A 21228-nucleotide genomic window follows, 5' to 3' on the forward strand; every position below is an offset into this window, starting at 1 on the left:
TATGTTATTTAATCTAGACGACGTTCTATTTTGTTTCATTTCTAACCAATTATTATTTAAGAATGAAAATCTTATTAGTCTATAAACATAGTTTTGTCTTATAGTTAGCTTATGGCATTCTGTTTTGTTGGTGTTTATTGTGGTGCTTGTTATTTGGGATCTTATCTTGTTATATATATTATCTAGTTTTTGTATATCTGTTTGATATGCACCTCCCCAAGCAGTGATTCCATATATTACTGTTGAATATATCCAAGCATAAAATAAATCTTTTAGAAAGTTATTGTCTATTGTGTCTCTTAGTCTATAAAGAATTGCTGCATATATTCTTAATTTTTTTATTATTTTTTCACACTGTGATTTCCATTTTAAATCATCTTGTATTATTATCCCTAGGTAGTTGTATTCATGTACTCTTTCAATTTCTTGACAGTTACATTGTAATATATGTTGACACGGACAATGATCATGAATTTTTATACATAAATTTGCCAAACTATTTATGTTTCTTGTTTTTAAGCATATGTATTTAGTTTTCTGTATGTTTAGTTTTAGTTTATTTTTCTTGAGCCAGTTACTGATTTTAAATAGGTCCTCTTCAACTTTTTTTATTAAATTTGTAATTTCAGTGTCTTCAACATACAGTACTGTATCGTCCGCGAATGAGATTAATTTACCATTTATGTTGAGTTTGAATATATCATTTATGTAAATGAGAAACAATATCGGGCCAAGCACAGATCCCTGGGGGACACCTTTTTTTACTTCTATGAATGTACTCATTTCTTCACCTATTTTAACTGATTGTTTCCTATTAGAATAGTATGATTTAAACCAGCTCAATATGTTTCCACGTATACCAGCTGTTGACAATTTTCCTGTGAGTATCTCTAAATCTACGTAGTCAAAGGCTCTTTTTAAATCCAGAAATATCGTTATAGAAAATTTATTGCAGTTGAACCCGGTATTTAAATAATTGCACAGCTCTAAGATGGCCATTTCTGTATTCTTACTTTTCTGAAACCCGTATTGGTTAGGAGCTAAATAATGCTGATAATTAAGAAAATCCACGAGCTGTTTTTTTATGCACTTTTCTATTACTTTTGAAAATATTGGAAGAATTGATATGGGTCTATAGTTCAGTAAGTTATTTGTCTCTCCTGATTTATAAATGGGGTGTACTATGCCATACTTTAAATCACTATAAAAGACTCCTTCCGTTATAGATGAGTTAATTAGGTTTTTTATTACATCCACGTGATAATGGGCAATTATTTTCATCATCTTAGGGGTAATTTGGTCAATTCCACTTGCTTTATTAGTCTTCAATTCTGACATAACCTTATCAATATCATAATCGTTAATTTCAAAGAAGTACATAGAATTGTTAGAATTAGTCATTGTTTGGTCATCTTCACAATTACAGACTGTGTTTATTTCTATTTCTTCCAAGTTTCTTGTAACAAAGTCTTCGTTAAATTTCTTCGCTAAAATGTTATGGTTATCACAGATTGGGAGTATATTTTGCTTTGCACTTTTATTAAGTATATTCTGATTTATACATTTCCATTGCATTTTTTTGTTATTCTCGCATTTCGTAAAAGTATCTCTGATATATTCCTGTTTTATTTTTCTAATATACTTTTTCAGTTCCTTATTGTATTCTTTGTAGTCTTGCTCGTATGACATAATATTTGGGTACTTTTTGTATTTTTTGTATAATTTTTCCTTATAATTTATTTTATTTACTATTTCTTTTGTGATCCAGTTTTTTTTACTTTTTTTGGGTTTCATCTTGACTTGTTTCGTCCATAAATTAGAGTTTGATTGTATGATATCCACGAATCGTTTGTATTTATTTTGTATGCATCTTTCTTCTATGACACTAACGAAATTTATATTTTCAATGAATTTTTCAAATTTATCATAATTTATTATTTTTATATGTTTGTTTTTTTCATTTTCTTCTATTTTCTTTTGTAAAAAGTTTATGTATCCTAATACTGGATAGTGATCTGTTATCTGAGTTTTATACACTGTGAATTTTTCTATTGAATTTATTTTTGATCTATAGAATACATGGTCTAAACATGTTTTATTATTATTTGTTTCTCTTGTTATATTTTTGTGAAGGGGGACCAGTCCATTTATTGCCATTATGTTAAGATATTGAGAAGTTTCGTTATCATCTCCATGTAAATTTATATTAATATCACCCACTATTAAAGTATTTTGCTTCAATTTCTGTAAATTTTGTTCTAATTCATCATTAAATTGTGAGATGGAGAAAGAATGCGAACGGTATAAGAGTAATAAATCAATGTCATAATCAGGGAGGTATATACATAATTCTTCAGCAGTTAAAAATTTAACATTTTTCTTTTGTATTGATTTGATATTTTTATTTATATAAATTATTACTCCCCCGGCTCTATTGTATGTTCTACTGTTTATATAGCAATAGTAATCTATTATTCCCTCAAGATTGTCAATATAGTAATTAAATAATTCTTCACTTTCAATCCATATTTCACTTAGGCATATAATATCTATTAATTCATTTAGAGTTCTAAGAAATACCACCAGACTGTCAAAATTTGCTCTTATACTTTGGATATTCAATGTAAGAAACGTCAATGTTGAGTTTGGTTCACTGGGGCAGTTCATAAATTTTTTTGCTTCACTAATGTCCTCCAGAGGTCGTTGGTCCTGCATTTCGAGAAAGTTCTCTGTGATCATTTGTACTGTGGCTTGATTCTAACTTTTGCAAATGTTCTTGGTTTGTTATTCTGATTACTCTTGAAGTTTCATCCCTCCGGAGAAATATTTTCCCTTCTTTCGCCCACGCGAACTTGAAATCCAGTTTGTTTTTCGTTTGTCTAGCCAGGTGAAATAACTTCTTGTTTTCAATTGTTAGATGTTCGTTCACATATATTCGGACATCTTGAAAGATCGGATAGATCTTGAAAGTTTTCCTGACTTTTATCAAATATTTGCATATTTCTCTGACTTTTCCCAAATAATTTATATTTTCCCTGATCATTTTTCATTTTTCTGACTTTTCCCGAACTTTCCAGGTGACAAGCAATCCTGTCATTCTTTACTAAGAATAAAAACAATAGAAACCCTACATGCTTGAAGAAACTTCTGAAAAACAATAGATATCAAAGTGAATTTTACATCAAGTAACAATTGTAAAATTCACTTTGATATCTATTGTTTTTCAGAAGTTTCTTCAAGCATGTAGGGTTTCTATTGTAAAGATATAAAAAGAATGCAGAATTCAATGTGAAAATGAGTGGTCTAACATTAGTGGAGAGAATCATCATAACTTATTTTAACTTACAGAAAAACCTTACATAACTTACAGAAAAACCATACAGTAGAAACTTTTACAGTATACCCCCTTTTAAGTCACCATGCCATTTATATCATAAGTATTTTTTTGTATTTTGTTATCAATTTCCTTGGCAAAACACATTTTTAGTGAAAATTATTTTGTCTTGATTTGCTCATTTATTCAATACTTCATATTAATTTATGTTTTTGAATGCATTCTGTAATCTTTATTTTTCTGGCATGCCATAAAGGACCAGGTGACAACATTCCAAAAGCTAGTGCATCGACACCCCCCTCCCCAATGATTTTTATGGCATGCTGGCTAATGCAGGTGGGGGAATACATATGACTGATTTCAATAAATATAAACACTTTCTATAAAAGTATGGTAAGGACACACGGAAAGAGTTACTTCTGTATTTAGAAAATCCTATCACCATGTCAGTGTTTCTCAAACTGGGCTCATGCCTCTCAACATTTGCGGGCAATATGCATATTTGTTAGAGATTTTAGTCCCAATTTTTCACCCAATCTTTACAGTCCTGACGACAAATGCATGCTCATGAGAGAACAAGTAAAATAAGCTGATTTCTTGAAGCATCTAGTAAATTTTATTTCAAAAAGCAAATATATGAGAAAAAGAAAAGACCCATATGTGTATTTCCCTCTATCATAACAAAACATTGGGTTTTTTTAATATAGCATAGCTTATAACTCATAAGAACTTATCTTTAACATTTAAACTAATGTATACAATTTTTTCAGTTACCTCAGTTTTGTTTTCCTGTTCATCATTAAAAAGACCATTTTCATCGATCAAAGTGGTCTTGATAGATAGACTTGTTCTATACAAAATAAAAAATCCTTGATAAATAATAAACTATAGTTCAAAATCATTTTATAAATAACACGTAAAATATAGAGGGAAGAATAAAAAGCTCACTTGTGAAATGGGGTCAAGATTTCACCATATCTCACAGTACAAACATTTTTCAACAATGGCACACGGTCATAGTCACATGGTAAAAATCCATTAGGTTCATAATTGGCAGGAGTGACTGGTAGAGAAACATAAAAATCACATACATTATAATGTTTTGGCACAATTTTTATTTGTGTCAAGTTTACTTTTTACCAGGGCTTGACAAATTAGAAAGAAAAGTAAAACTCAGGCATCAGACAAATTTCTTAGGAGCCAAGCAAGATTTGATCCTCAAGAAAAATGGTTCTAAACATCGGGCTTATATTACTGGAGGGAGTATGACGTCAGCAGTCTCCGCCATGGCAGTGCTGAGAACGGTATACCCAACATCTCCGTCGGAAGATCACGTGACTCGGTGAAAACAAACACGATCCACATGGAGATCAATGTTAAAATTGTCGATTTTAGCATAGAAATGTGGAAATTTAGTGGGGTTTTCCACCACATCAATAATTTTAAAAATTGAATTAATTTTTGATTTTCAAAATATTGAGTTTGCTTAGAAATATACGAAGCCCAGAAAATTAAATATAAAATAATGAGCCAGACCCACTTTTGAGGTGGATATCCGTGCAATAACATTAATTTCAGCTTTTTATTTATATCTTCTCAAGCACGAAAATGAGAATTAATGTCTCCATATTGTCTTATATTATCCAATTGCATCAATTCATATAGTTTAGGATGTTTTGAAATTAATTATGTGGGTCCATATAAATTACATTGAAGAAATTCCGCAGCTTTAATCAAGCATTTTTTGAAGCAAAAACAGGCAGATTGTTCATTTCATGAGTCCCATGTGGCATTCCTTTCATGAGAGTAATTAAAGATAATTCCGGAATTAATGAAAGAGATACTTTCAGCATTGACGAAATTGATAATTCCAAAATCAATGAAAGTGATGATTCCCGAATTAATGAAAGATAATTCCAGCATAAATGAAAAATTCTAAAATCAAGAAAAAAGGATAATTCCAAAATTAATGAAAGAAATAATTTCAATATTAATGAAAGTGATAATTTGAAAATTCATGAGATAATTCCAGAATTAATGAGATATAATTTCAGAATCAATGAAAGAAACAAATCCATAATTGATGAAAGCAATTACTCCAGAATTAATGAAAGAAAATTCAAGAATTGATGAAATTTTTCAGCATTAATGAAAAAAATTATTCCAGCATTAATAAATAAATAATTTAATCTTTTTTTATCTTTAGATGAGTTCTCTATCTTTTTTAATCTTTAAAATGCAATACTTAGGGACCAAACTGTACATTTCTATGGGCAAACGAACTTTGTTTTCACCGAGTCACATGGTTTTCTTGCATTTGATGTCTATGGCGTCGCAGCGGCTGGATGCTCCCTCCAGTAATATGAGCTCGATGGTTCTAAATAATAATTTTTAAAATTTTTCTAGACTTAATAACCATCTCCTATGTTGAAAGACGCACGATTGTAGAATCAAAAAATTTTGTATCATACATAGAAAATTTTAGGTACCAATATAGATTTTCCAGTTGCCATGGTGACCCAGTGCTTGGAATTTTTCAAGCCCTGGTCAAATCAACATATATAAAACTTATTTTTCTAAATAGAACACAATCAAACCTCGTCAAGGGGGCATTTTTAGGAAAGCAAAAATATGACCTACATAAACAAAGAGTAAGTGACCCGACAAATGTAATAAGTCACGTCTCGATATTTCCTATACTTCATTGATGCATTCATGCCTATAGAACCAACTTTTCACCATTCTAATGTGTTGTCTTAGAAAATCAATAAATTTAACTTCAATTATATTAATTTATACTATTTACCTTAATTTTCTCTTTCATCCCAAGATTGTGAAATTTCAAGATCAGTCATTTTGACTGCAGTAGACATTTTATAGCTTTTGTGTTAGAAACTACCCTAACAATAATAATAAAAAATGGTTCAAGGGTGTCAAAGAAGTAAAAACTATTTATTCGATCAGAAATCATTAATTAAAATCACAACTGAAACAATTACAGATATTTACAAAAAAGAATTGAAAAACTAATTTGCATTATTTTTCAAAGACTTTTAATGAAACTCTTTATTAATTGTTTCTTAATGATGAAAGCATTACAGGTAGCAATATCTACCAAAATATTGTCGATAATGATGAAAATTAAGTAACAATATCATTTTCATGACAGTGTGAATCCCTAATTCATCATTTTCTAGAAAAAAAGTGGTAGAGTCTTTAAAATTTACAGAAAACATGAAATTAAAAAGAAAGAACACCAAGAAATTTCTTTTGATGTAAAAAAAGTTAAATGGTTAACTTAGGGGTCAAATTGTCTGTTTGCTAGGCTCTTTTAACACATGCCCACCTGGGTATGGTCTGGAGGCATAGGCAGTGAAAAAAAATATTATTGGTATAAATGGGAGAAAGGAAGTGGACATTCACCCTCCCAGTTCACTTTATACAAACTGGGCGACTCCCCCCCCCCTTTTCGAGGAGCCTGTATCTGCTAATGCCTGGAAGCCCAGGGGCATATGAGACTAAAATTGAAAAAAAAAATTGATTTTATAAAAATGTATAAGATTCCAAATTATCTGGAACAGACAATTACACTTTAGTAGGAGGATGCATTAACATAAAATTTGAGGGTTTCTGTGCTGCAGGAATTCTTTTTATCTTAGAGCTGGGCCTCTGTCAGAAGGCCCATAAGCCTCTCTATATGAAGGGGGGGGGGGGGCAATGTTCTGTGGAACGCCAGAAAAACCACCAATATTTTATTGAGCATTGAGATTATTGTGAACATTGAATGAAAATTGTTGAAAGCATACTTTTACAAAAATTACCCCTTACGCGGAGTGTGAAGACACATTCTATCAATTCAATAACATAAGAACACCGAAGAGGACAATTAGAATTTAAAAAAAAGCAACCCAGTAAGTGGAGTGGCATGTTATTCGGGTGACCCTATTAATGAGGTTTGATGGTATTAATTCTTTTTATTGAAGGTATATATCCTTTTTTATAATGCTAGATGTGTAAGCAATCCTATTTCAGGAGCAACATAGATTAAATGGTTTAATTAAATAAGAATATAGCTGCTTTTTCGGTGTAAATTACTTTTATAATTTGCTACATGTTTCATAGTATTTCTATATTAGCCATAAAAAAGATTCTTCGAAACCTGCAATTTCACCTAAACTGGTCTGACATGTATGCTCACTCTTGCATAAATACTTGAGAATTACAGAAATCAAAAATAATCATAGCCTTAAGTTTGTATAAACTGGATCAGGCTAAGCTTGACATCTCTAAAAAAGGTTTTATTTAAAAAAGTCAAATATTTCATTGAACAACAGATACAAGTTTTTTTAAAAAAGGTTTTTGATACATATTTTTCATTTTCAGTGCAGCAACCACATGGGGAAAAATACCTTTTGGCTCAAAAAATCCAGGTAGGATGCAAAAGTGGAGCATAATATAAGAAGAGGAAGGGGAAGAAAACTATATAAACTGAAACATAGCTGCAAATTTTCAAGAATGGGAATTCAGGAGATTTTAACACGGATCCGAATTTGATACAAAGACCATACACAGACAAATGTAAAAGAAAAGATTTTTTTTTTCCCAAAAAAAAAAAAAATTATTTTTATTTTTTGAAAGTGAAATATAACAATTTTTTCTTTTTGGAAAAACATGACATTATGCTAGCCATCGCCAATCAGTGTGAAACAGTAGGATAAATTACCTCTTGTCTTTAATACACTCAGCTTCAAATCATACCAAAAAACAATAGCCAATGGGCAAAAATAATGGGATAGACAGACTAAACAAGGCGTATGGTTATACAGGACACCGGTCACCTTGCCAATTCGATTGTTGAAAAATTAAACTAATGCTGGCTGTTCAGAAATTTTTTCTTCTCACCAAAATGAAACATTTCTTCATTACTTGGCAACCAATTTACACCACACATCATCCTAGGAGGAAACACACAGGTATAAGACTATCCTGGAAAATAAGGGAATAATTTTTTTTAATTGGGAAAAATTTTTTGCTTCCAAAAGAAAGGATTTTTTCCGAATAGAGGACAAAATTTGGGCACCTAGGAGATAGAGTAAAAGTTTGGAAGCCTCCTGAAAAATCTGGGAGACAACATCTATGCTAAAAAATTAAAAGGGACAATTTATTCACTGCTTCTCAGTATTGCTGCACCCCAGTTTGCCAGTAAAAGAGGGGAAAAGATAATTAACAAGAAAATAATAGATCTTGGTGCATGGTTATAATGGAAAGTAAATAAATAGAAGAGGCATAAGATGCTCTTCATAGTCCTAATACAGTGCATATGCGTGTCCAAGATATCATGTCAATTGGCAAATCTGAAGACAGCAAAAGCTTCAGGGGAGCTGAGAATTCAAGTGATGAACAAAAGCAGTTGAATTTTCTCTCTTTCCAAAAAATCATCTTCACAACAGTCAGTTGTTAAAAAAACCTTCGTATGGTAGCATAGAATGACATCATGCATGCATAAGTCGCCATCTGGTGGTAGTGTCAGCAGTTTTGAACTTGGCCTGAGTCAGGTCTGGCCACCCATGTACAGTTCCGTTCAGTGCACACGAGTTCCAAAGAAAGATTGAGAGATCCGTTACCTTTGTAGTCTAGCGTATTCACCCGGAAAGTGAAAGGATGTGGGTTCGATTTCCCGCAAAGGCAGTTCAATTTTCTCTTTCCAAAAATTCATCTTCGTAACAGACAATTGTTAAAAAACTGGTTATATGACATAGCAATTTTGAATGGCTGTAAACAAGAAAGTGCTGATCTTTAGCATGGGGGAAAAACCTAAAGTTTGATTAAACACAGCTTTCATAACCCCTTATCTGTATTTAAAGAAAAGTGATCCATTATGCATGCCTATCTGTCAGCATTACAAGCAGATTAAATCAAATTAACCTGTATTAAAGGTTTGGCCCAACCCACATAAAGATAGATTTAGTTCATTTCTCTGATGAGGTAAAAAAGATTGGTGGGGGGACAAAGCTGACATTGGAAGTTGTATTGGATTCAATGACCTTTGTAGGTTGTTATATTTGATGAAAAATAACATAACATGCATGAATTTAAAAGGAACATAAAATGATATAAATATGAAATAAAAAACAATAAGGGACTAGTCATTAAAAAAGATTGGTCACTATAACATACATTCATTATAATGAGCATTATACTGATAAATTTGAAAAATAGCTATATATTACTATCATCATGATACAGCACTGAGATTAGTATTTTCCCCTTCTTTGGTAAAGGTTTAAGACTTTTATTGAAATGGATAATCTTTTTTAAAGTTTCTGTAGTTGATTTCCGTGTTTTTTCAGGAACGGTTACATCAGACTCTTCATATCCTTCTTCACATCTAAAGTTGAAAGTACATATTAATATTTAAAAATAATTTTTAAAATCGAGAACAATTACTTACATCAAATCATTAATACAAATTTCATAGCTAAACATGGTGAATGATTTTGACAAGTAAAATCTTAATCAAGATTTTAATTTTTTAACTTTTTCCTGATGATTTACAAATAATATAATAAAAACCCTAAAAAAAGAGCCTCTTTGTGATCCTGCTATGTAATTCTATATTTGAGTTTTATAAATTTTGGATTAAATTATAATTAATCGTATTTTTTGGAACAAGCGTCACATGGGCATATGCATCATCATCATTTGGCGTCCCATAGGGGAAAAGCCTAGGCAAATTTTGTCCATTACTCTAACACCAAGTGGTTCAACATGAGTTGTGAGTCATGTGAGAATGAAGAAAAACATTATTCTGTGGAAATACCCAGAGTTTGGTGGCTGCTCCGGGGACGAAAGTTATGGTATCTGTTACCACATTATATTGAATCTCTGTATATGGGAGATTATGGAGAACCGCAACCAGTAAAGCCATGTCAGAAAATTTGAGGCTGCTCCTGTCTGCGGTGCCCCTTTAGAAAAGGAGCAGAGAAGGTCTCAGAGATATGGCTGAGAACTCAACATGAAGTTATTAAATAGTAATGCATGAAAGTTAAGTTAAAGCAGAATTGAAACTCACCATGAATTTAGGTGTTTAGTGTAATTGAGAAAATTTACCAGGTTGTAAATGCTGGGAGCATTAACAACTTCACTTAGTGTCACCTGATGATCACCGAAGTAGTTCCTTCTCGGGATAGAGAAGGCGGGACATCGTCCCACATAGTGGAGCAGAGTTTCGTCTTCTTCTCCACACGCAGGACAAATAGGTGAATCTGTATAGCCACAGTTGTGTAGGTGTTTCGCTAGGTTAGCATGACCAGTGATGATCTGTATAACCTGTCGAATTTGTTTCCTGTTCAATGAGATAAGTTTTTTGGCAATATTCGGATGGGTTCTCAAGGCCAGCTTAGCCTGTCTGCAGTCCTGCCTTGAGTTCCATTGCTGCATGTGTTTGTCTTCTATCCATTGTTTGACATCTCTCCTTTGATGGTTGACATCGAAACAGGATAGAAAGGTTCAGGTCCAGATAGCTTCATGTTCGTTGCCTCTTTGGCTATCTGGTCTGCGAGTTCATTTCCCTGGAAATTTACGTGACCAGGAACCCAGTAAAGGTTGATGTTGTTGCTCAATGCTGCCAAGTTATTCAGCATGTCAGTGCAGTATTTTACACACAGTTGAAACTTGAGGAAGTTGTCAAGAGCCAATAGTGCTGCTTGGCTGTCAGAGAAGATAACAATTTGCTTGCCATGATACCCTTTGGTAATCAGACTTTCAGCCAGTATGGCTATTGCTAATACTTCAGCTTGAAAGACTGAAAGACTGTGGACGTTTTGCCTAGATACAAATGTATCTTATGTTAGTCGTGATCCACTCCAAAGATGCGGAAAATTGCTCCAGCCCCAGTATCAGTAATCCTAGAGCCATCGGTGTAACACTCAATAACTCCTGTTGAGATGCTATCAATTATGTGAGCAACTTCATTTCTCCTGAGTATGTGGATAGTGAAGCATTTAGTAAAATTTTTTGTTTTGGAACAGGAGTCTTTTGGCATTAGTAGAGAGGGGATCTCCACTTTTCCCAGTAGACAGCTGTCAAGATGATTCTTGAAAAAAGGTTTGTATCCCATATATGGTCGATTGCACCATGTACCATTTCTTTCCATCCTATACATAGTTTTAAACGCTTCTCCTTGTAGGTACCATCTCAGAGGTGGTATCTTAAGAGTAGTTTCAAGGGCGATGGGGGGAGAGCTGGGTAAGGCTCCCGTAATAAGAATGTAAGCTAGTCTTTGCACTTTTTGTAGGAAAGTTTCATAAGAGGTCTTTGATAACGCCTGATGCCATACCACACAACCATAGCTCAGCATTGGGCATGCAATAGCAGTATAAATCCACTGAGTGGTTTTAGGGTTTAAACCCCAGGTTTTGCCAATAATTCTATTGCACAGCATAAGTATATTAGTGGCCCGTTTAGCTTGTTCTTGAATATGGGATTTCCAGGAGAGCTTAGAATCCAAATGACATCCAAGGTATTTCACTCTGTCACATATGGTAAATTCTTGTCCCTTGAGGGTTAAGTTTCCAATTACCCATTTTCTGTTCCATGTGAAAATCACAATTCTGGTTTTTTCCGTGGAAAATGTTAGTTGGTGTTTGTCACCCCATCTGCTGACAGAGTTTAAAATGTGTTGAGCAAGAATCCTCATTGTGGATAAATCATGCCCTTGAATGAGCACGACTAAGTCGTCTGCATATGCCTGTATATATCCTGGTCCTTTCATTAGATCAGAGATCAGGGAGCTGAAGACGATGTTCCATAGAAAGGGAGAAAATCCTCCTTGCGGACATCCTCTTCTGATAGCTCTTTCAGCTTGGGCATCAAGAACACGAGCAGGGATTGTTCGGTTCCTGAGCATGTGATCAATCCATCTAGTTAACATAGGTGGAATGTTAAAATCTATTAGTGCTTTACATACAGAGTCAAAAGTAACGTTGTCAAAGGCTCCAACAATGTCCAGAAAAATACCAACAGCAAATTGTCCATTGATAATTGTGTTTTCAATTCTCAAAATCAGTTGATGCAGAGCAGAGTCAGTGGAAAACCCTGTATTAAAACCATGCTGGTTCACATTAATCTTACCCATTAAGAGAGGAACATCTTGAAGATGCCAGAGTATCAGTTTTTCCAGTAACTTTAACTAGAAAGAAGATAATGTAATCATTCTGAAGGATGATGATTTATAATAGGTGTCTTTTCCTGGTTTTATGGGCATATGCATCACAGTATGCAAAAAAAAAATCCATCAAAACATTTTTATGAGCAATAGGCACAGCATTGGTGCTTGTGCCACACCTTCCCCAGATATTATTCTTCTCTCATGTAATTATTGTTCTCTTGTATTTTTAAAACAAATGTTTCAAGAAAAATGATTACTGAATGCTTTGAATAGTTAGAATATAATCAAATTAGTTGATATTTGAATGTAACATGATACACTTTCTGTAAGTTTTCGGAGATAGTGCTTTCCAAAACAAAAATTAATGTAGCATGAGTATAAGTGTAGCAAGCCTCTTGAGTTATGTTTTCAAAAACATAGCCACGACTGTATATACCAAGAAATACAGTATTTCACAAATTCCCACAACTTATTTCACATTCCTTAGCATTTTTTGCACATAATGCAGTCTAGTTATATAGCCGCTGTGGTGGTCGAGTGGTCATAGTGATGGACTCGCATCACGGGGTCCCGGGTTCGAGCCCCACCGTCGCCACAGTGGTGGTCGGCTGAAGTTGGTTTTCTGTGGTTCCCAACTTTGAGGCGCAAATGCGAGCCGATCTCCCCGTTAAAAAGTCTCGCCACAGAGAGCAACAGTCCTACAAACAGTACAAATATTCAGTCACTACACACATCACTCACTTCACTTCTGAGATATAGATGGCAGCGCTGAAAAATCATACACAACACTAGATACGCACTCAGACTGTTAGGTACACACACTTACAGTTCTGGCACAACTCACTAGGTAGTAAATTGCCTATGGCGATAGACCTGAGTTGTGCTCGGTTTGAGAAGAAAAAAAAAGTCTAGCTATATAACAAAGTCACTGGGAACATGAAAAACATTTGCAATAGCTGATATTTGTTATAACCAGGATTGGGTTTTTGACATGGCAAGCATCAAAAACTGGTTTAAACCATCAAAAACTGTTGAAAACTGTCAGAAACCTAAATGCTTTTTGATAATGCTTAGAACAAATTATCCAAAAGCTCTCCATGGCATAATGAAATTTATCCATGACTGAGGTTTCTTGCATTTGTATCTTCTTTGGTTGCCTTCACAACATTATTGAGAAATGTGTATAGCAAGCCATGAATGTTCGCATAACATCAAGCAGTTGAATGCTAGATGTTGTCAGGAAGCATATAGAAGGCTTGAATGCCATGGTGTGCAGGGGAATTAATTACCCAGTACCCAAAGAACTTTGGATAGCATGGCTTTACTGTCTAAGTATCTTCTGACTTCTAGAACGAAACACCATTTAAATCCATCCAGCAAAAGTGTTTCATAGTCCGTTTTTCTATTGTTCATAAAAAATACTGGGCAATGTGGCTTCTTTCCCTTCAATGCTAGCAGATTTCCGGATTTAATAATGACAGTTATAGTATGGAAGTTATGAAATACATAAATAACATACCTTTTTTATGGAACCCACAGAAAAACAGCACTTACTGCGCAAGAAACATGGATTCAGGGCTATATAGTAGCAGGTGTAGAGGCAATGGCTGATTGAATTTTAATTTTTTTTTTTTGATATATCTAACTTTAAATTCTTTGATGCCGTAATAACGTGTGGAACCGCAGCTATCAAGCTAACCACTGTCACTATTTCAAATTTTGGTTTGAAGTTTTGAACTTTCAGAAACATTTAAATGCTTAAGTCTTTTAAAAACATTTCCAAAATCAGGGGAAACCCTTTAGGAGAGGATTATAAAACATTTATTTAACACATACAACTTATAGCTTGTTTCAATATGAAAATTAACACTGCAAAAGTGTTTCCCCGAAAACTGGGGAGGGGGGGAACCACAAATACAAAAACTGTGAATACAGAGAGCCGACTGTATATGAAAAATTAGGTGGAGATCAGTCTAAAATTATAGATTTGAATAGAGAAGATACAGACAAATTAAATTATATAAATGAATGTATCATTTTTAATGATTAGATAATGATTAAGATTTCAAATGATAATTTGAGTAAAAACTAGTGATAACGTCAGTTCAATTTCATTTAAAACCACCACACACAAGCACCAACCAATAAATCATACAAGTAAGGGCTAACTTGAGCAAATGTTGGTCTTTTATAATTTTCTTATTCACTGAGTTCCAACAAACTGCATTTTATATCACTGTGTCAAACTAGATCTTCACGTGTGATTATTATTTTTTCATTACTTTAATTAAGTTTGGTTCTAGAAAAATCAAATTAGTAACTTTCTTGTTGAGATAAGGCACTATTTGAAGAACTATTTTAGTCTGAATAGTTTTTGTTTTATAGTTGAAAATATCATTAACATGAAAGTTACAATTGTAAGGAGTTTGAAAGTACTTAATCTTTGTCAGAACATTTCCTGATACTCAAGTACTAATTTCGATTTGGGAAGACAGATGGTCCCAAGATGACTGTGAGACATGTTGCTATTACAGGAAGTCTACACATAGAGGTTAGCATACTAACCTCTCAGTGAGAGACATGGAAGATAATAGGCTCTCAACTTGTAATGCACTTAAGATAATAAATTTTCTTTATAGTACTGATTAGGGTTCAGTTTTGCCTCACTCCCCCAAAAACTATTACTTAACTGCATATGCACCTTGCAAATACTCCTTAAAAACTGAATTTTCAGAGCTGTATGAAAATGTTCTGCGGTTTTTTTAAGTTCACTTAGATACAACAGTAAATCAATGCTGCTTTATAAATGACAGAATACCTTGTGTAGGCTCTATTCATTTATTGTTTAAAATATCCTACAGAAAATTTCTTTTGTACGGCTCAGGCTAATTACTCTTTTTGCACATAAAATGATTGTAGCCTAATAAAAGTGATCAAATAAGCAATTCTAAGAGCATTTACTTTCATACTTACTCAAAAATCAAGCGATCACTAGCATTCTTGAACTTGAATCCAAACTCTTCAACGGGCTAAGAAAAAAAGTTTATTGATTTTTCAGATAATAAAACTAATGATTATTTTCTTCATGCACTTTCTTCATTCATAACATTTAACCTTTCCTGTTAACATTTAAAGTTTCCTGTCTACAATTTGCAGTAGGATATAATTCATACATGCAAATTTCACTACTTTGAGGAAAATCCTATTCAGCCATCCTATAGTTCACACACATACAAATACCTGATAGTCACTGGCATACGCAAAGGCGCGGGGGGGGGGCCATCTTAAGCTGAGATTGTTTTTTTTCCCTACTAATACCAGAGTAAAAACTGGTGCCCAAGTGGATGAAGCAGTGGTCTTGTCTACCACCACACCATACTACTGTCAGGTCAGCAGGTTTGATTCCAGGGAAGAACACCCCACAGAAAACAGTACTTTCTATATGAGAGATGTGAATTCACATTATATAGTAGCAGGTGTAGCTATAGCAACGGCTGATTGAATTTTAATTTACAAACCTAATTTTAAATTTTCTGTACTGAATTTGAATATACAAATCTGTGGAATATATGCAGGAAATAATGACATTAACTGGTTCAGTAACATGTAATGACCAAATTAAATGGTATTGAAAATAGTTAATCAGTTTTTTTTTAACAAAAGCAAATAAAAAATATGGTTTGTATCAAATTACAGCACACGATGATTAGTCTCTCAGGACAAACATGTGATACTGTTAACTATAAATATTCTGAAGTCATGTAAGATCAGTATAACAGTATTTTTATTTATCTTTGAAACTTGTACCAAATTTCTTTGAAAAATTGAAGAGAGACAAATTCTATTCATATTTTTTTTGTCCTGATTTTCTCAACAGCACAGAAACAGACATCTTTCTTATGTATGTTTCTTTTCTTCAATGCTACATGAAACATATCAGATACAGATGTTTGGTACTGCTTGCCTTTGCCTAAAACATTTGTGAATTTTATGAATTAAAGAAAAACATTGAAATAATCACTATGTTATCAGCTACTGTGCTTGAGAAATTAAAAACATTTTTTCCCAGTCTCTCGTCAACAATGTTTGTGACAAATGAGATATTCCTTTCCTTGTTTCCCAAAGAAAATATGTTAGCTTATTATATGGGAAGCAGTGTATTTATCAAAATAATGATCTAATTTCTTGGAGTGATAAGCAATTCTAACACATATCATTCATATGCCCATGTGTAAATAGAAAATTAGTCAATTTTTGAACAACAATTACCTTGCAACCATCACTTTCATCAGTTAAGATCTGCAAAAAGAAAGAGCATTCCAATCAATAGTGAACACAGAGTGAATTATATAAACCAAATGAAATATATTAAAATGGCTGACAAAAATTAATTTCACTAAAATGTGAAGAAAAATAAAAATGTTCTAAATTATTGAATAGATAAACCATTTGATTTAATAAATAAAAAATAGACAAAATAAAAACAATGAAACTCAGCTGTTGCAAAAGTATTATGCCACAAATATATGTTAAGTGTCAATACAAACAGGAATACACAGGGTGCAAAGAAATAAAGTCTAAGAAATGAAAATTGCCAAAAGCTAAACACAAGAATTCCACCATAGTCCAATATTCTACTTAATCATGTCACTGAATCAGCATCACGCCTACGTGCTTCGTGTGCCGGTCAAGGTCAAAACTAGTTTACCGGGAACAAAAAAAGGGGTTAGAAGTGACTGATGGGCACAACCAAAATTCCTTTCCCAGAAGGATTATCCAAGTATTGTCCTATTGTTAGCAGAGAAAATTTTCACTACCTTTTTCGACCCTCTCTCCCTCCTTTTGCAGAACAAGTACAGCCAACTATGCATGAATCATGTATTTGTTATGGAAGAAAAGAAAAAGGATTACTTTTCTTTACTCAGAAACTGCATGTTGATTGGAATTTTGGTGATAAATAACCCTAAATATGACGGATTGGTTTAAAAATGCCTGAAATATGACCGATAGCTGAAAATGCGACCTATAGACAAAAAATCCTCAAAATATGATTTGTCATGAAAAAATATGACGTCATAAAAATCTGCATCCTAGTAATCACTGTTACTTTGCTATTTTTTCTTTATTTCTGGCAGCTTAACCGTGTTTTTTTTTTCTTTCCGTATTTGTGGTTCATTTTGCTTCACTTCACTTTCAATAGTTAAGATTCTACTGCCCATACTTTGAATAATTTGATCGACTTATATGTAAAAAGCACTGGCAGTTTTGAAGTTTAAAACTCATGATAAAAGCAAGTATAATTATTATTTGATTAAAAAAAAAAAGAATTCTCAATTTAGTAATAAGCAAAGAAAAATACTCACTGTGAAACGGATTTGCTCCATCTGAAGTTTGAAAATATAGAACAAAATCAATATAGCATATGGTCATAGATAAAATAGAGCATCAATTGATATTATCAGATAACATTTGAAAAATTCAAACAATGGTGCCTCCACAATGAAAATGGGTTGCACATTCATCATACTTTAAGAATATATCATCAATTTTTAATTAAACAAGAGAAGTTTCTCATACAATTACCTGAAACTCTGATACTAAATTTCATAAAGAGCTTTTCTTTTTAATGAGAAAATTATACTTCTCAATATGACAAAACAAAAAACATTGGCATATAAACAATATGTGATTACTAGGGCTCAGATTTTTATGACAAGTCATATTTTGTGCATTTTTGAGCAATCAGACATATTTTAGGAATTTTCAAGCAATAGACTTTTTTTTTGGTCATTTATCAGAGAGAATTTTAATCTGTAGGTATTTTTTCAGTGATATAGCATTACGATGTAAATTCACGTCTTTTTTGGGGAAAAAAACTTTGGCATTCTTTCTCTCTCTCTCAAAGTAGCCACTTCTTTGTTCTCTGAGGGTCCTCTTGCTATGTTTTGGAAGGGAAACTGAATGGAACACGGCAAGTATGTGCAAAGAATTCTATCCGAATGAATTATAGTGCTGCTTAAAGCAGAGTGTTCATAGTAAAAAGTTACAGAATTTTTTCAAGGGCTTTGGGGCAGAGTTGTTTGGTTTTAAACAAGTGGTTTTTTTTTAAATCACATAAAAGTGGACAAAATGTAATTTTGTTCCCTTGAAAAATATCATATTGGTTCATTATTAGCCAAACTTTTTCATACTTACCACATTTTCTATTCTTGGGTGTGCATTCTGATGGTATATCTTTAAATGGTGTAAGATGGTGTGTGTTTTTTTTTCAAAAAATCTCAGAGAGTGGCCTGAATATATATTTTTTCATATAAAAATTAACATAGTTACTTAAAGTACTTGTACAAAAATTTCTCCTTCTTACCACATTTTATAACCTTGGGCTACATATACTATATCTTAAGCAAATTCATGAATGAGGATTGCATTACACATCTAAATATGTGGTAGTGGTGTATTATCTCACAGAATTTTGTTTCTTTTCCTTCACAAAGAAGTACCTACAATAGTGATTTCATTATCATGCTAAGGGCAAGTGATCTTATAATCCAAAAATACACTAGCTGCCCCTAAAGGAGTACTAAACCATTTTTTCTTTTGCCAAATCTTTGGTGAAAGAAAAAAATAAACATTTTCCATTGCTTTCAGGAATATTCATGCAAATTTTCAAGTCCTTCTGACCTGTGGTTCTTATTTTATAGTGCTTTGAAATCTGAGCTTTAGTTATAACCACCCTGTATATCATAAATCATAGCTAATTAATTGGCATTAATTGTTTCATTAAACACATTGTATTTGCCTAGTTTTTATCACAGTGTTTGAGAAATAGCCTTACTTATTAAGCATATTGAAAGTAACTGGAGAAAACATCGTTATTATATGTTTAATAATATTAAGAATTTTCAAACACAAAATATTTCCTTAAGCTGCAAAATAATTAAATTGCAAAAGTTGGGTTTTACTAATAGATTAACTAATATGGGAAAATTCTGCCAATAATAACAATAACATTTTATTTTAATTAATTATTAGAAGTTTGAATGGTTTGTAAAAAAATTCATTATTTTTAATGTAAATGGTATTTAAACAAATAAAACCCTGTTTTTTTACCAACTCTAATTTGGGGAGGACGATTTTCAACACTGATGGTATGTAGGCTGCTATGAGGTCATGTGGGCATTGTGAGGGATTCGCATCATGAGGACATGGGTTTGAATCCCACCAGTGGCACAGTGTAGCCACTGGTATGGCAGAACTAACTTTAAGCACAACACTAGACATGCAAGCAGATGGTTAGGTATATTAGGTATCAGTTAGGTATAGACATACACAGACTTTCAGTACAACTCACTTACCTTTGTAAGAGAGTAAAACCGTATTAATAGCCCAATGATGGTACACCAGAGTTGTGATCGGTTTAAAAGGAGGATCGATGATACTACTCTATCACATTTGGTTAAACGTGTTAAAAGTTTCAGTACAAAACAGATTTTATTTGCAACAAAATTACAATTAAGTTTGAGAAACAATTAATGAGATTGCAGAAACTAAATGTCTGCTTTATGACAAGCCTTCTTCAAATATTGCTTCATCTGGTAATTTTTCCCAAATTTTTAAAAAACCTTTGCCAGTTGTTTCTTTATATATTCTAGAAAAAGGTAAACAATAGCATTTTTTTAACATTTCAAATTGCATCTTATAAAATCCAGTGCAATTCTAGAACATACTAAAGAATAGTTATTGTGCATAAGGTAAGCTTGGTTTTCATTTGAATTTGGTGAGGGAAGTTTAATTAAAAATGTAAATTGATGAATCTTTTTGTTTATTTTTTTAACTTAATAAGATAAGAAACAATAACTGAAAGATAAATAATGGGAAAATTATAATTTCACATCTTTAAATTTTAAGGTCACATTTTCTTGTTTTTTAGGTCATATGCTTGCATATTTTTAAGAATTTCAGGTCATAAAAATCCAAGCCCTAGTCTCATTACATTACCATACAGTGTTTCATCATGGCTAGAAAGAGCTAATCATCTAATATTCAAGCTTTCAGACCTTTTTTTTCTACACGATACGATTATGAAGATTTATCAAGGATACAATATAAAATACATTTTGCTCACATCTATGAAACATATTTTAAAAAATTAACCAGGGCTCCCACTCAAAAAAATTAGAAAAGTAGGAAAAATGACTACGGTAAAAAGTAGGATGGGGAGGGTAGCCCCTAGACAACATAATCATAGGATAACCAAAAAAAAATGCCTAAAAAAATTTTTTTTATTAAAAAAAAATTTCCCCCATTAATTTTTTCCCCATAGTATTCATAAGATCATTCATTCAGTATCCTATAAGATTGATTCAAGTCAAAGCAAAATGACAGAAATGGCTTGGTTACAAAAACAATTTTTGGCCAAAACAGTGCACTAGCAACCACAGATAATTCTTTTCTGTTCTCCTCACAATATAAATTAAATTTTTTTTTTGGAGTCTTCCACAAAAAGGAGTGACAAATCTGTCAACTTTCTTCGACAATGCACAGCAAATTATGAAGGTATGTAAGATTTTTAAGAATGACGCTCCTTCAAGACCACTTTCAAAAGCTCAGTGCAAAATGTGTAAATTACAAGCTCTAATGTGTAATTACAACAAATACCTTTAAAAAAAGGATGGCAACTCAGTAAATTTTACTGAGTTGCCATTTTTTTTAAAGGGATTTGTTT

The 21228-nt window shown here is 32.6% G+C and overlaps 1 protein-coding gene across 1 annotated transcript in view; it reads right to left on the reverse strand.

Annotated features, from left to right (window-relative positions):
- LOC149068846 (uncharacterized) overlaps positions 1-21228 on the reverse strand; it is a 45839-nt gene that overhangs the window by 11585 nt on the left and 13026 nt on the right. The window contains exons 5-10 of the mRNA XM_089251154.1: positions 17867-17887; positions 16773-16802; positions 15477-15532; positions 9565-9722; positions 4283-4397; positions 4109-4184 (exon numbers count right to left, since the gene is read on the reverse strand). Coding sequence (XP_089107280.1) covers positions 4109-4184; positions 4283-4397; positions 9565-9722; positions 15477-15532; positions 16773-16802; positions 17867-17887 — 456 coding nt within the window. The remainder of the gene's footprint in view (positions 1-4108; positions 4185-4282; positions 4398-9564; positions 9723-15476; positions 15533-16772; positions 16803-17866; positions 17888-21228) is intronic.

The sequence above is a fragment of the Pholcus phalangioides genome, unplaced genomic scaffold (assembly GCF_987345545.1).
Source record: "Pholcus phalangioides strain wild (caught in Gottingen) unplaced genomic scaffold, Ppha-v1.0 ptg000024l_1, whole genome shotgun sequence".
Classification (NCBI taxonomy): Eukaryota; Metazoa; Arthropoda; class Arachnida; order Araneae; family Pholcidae; genus Pholcus; species Pholcus phalangioides.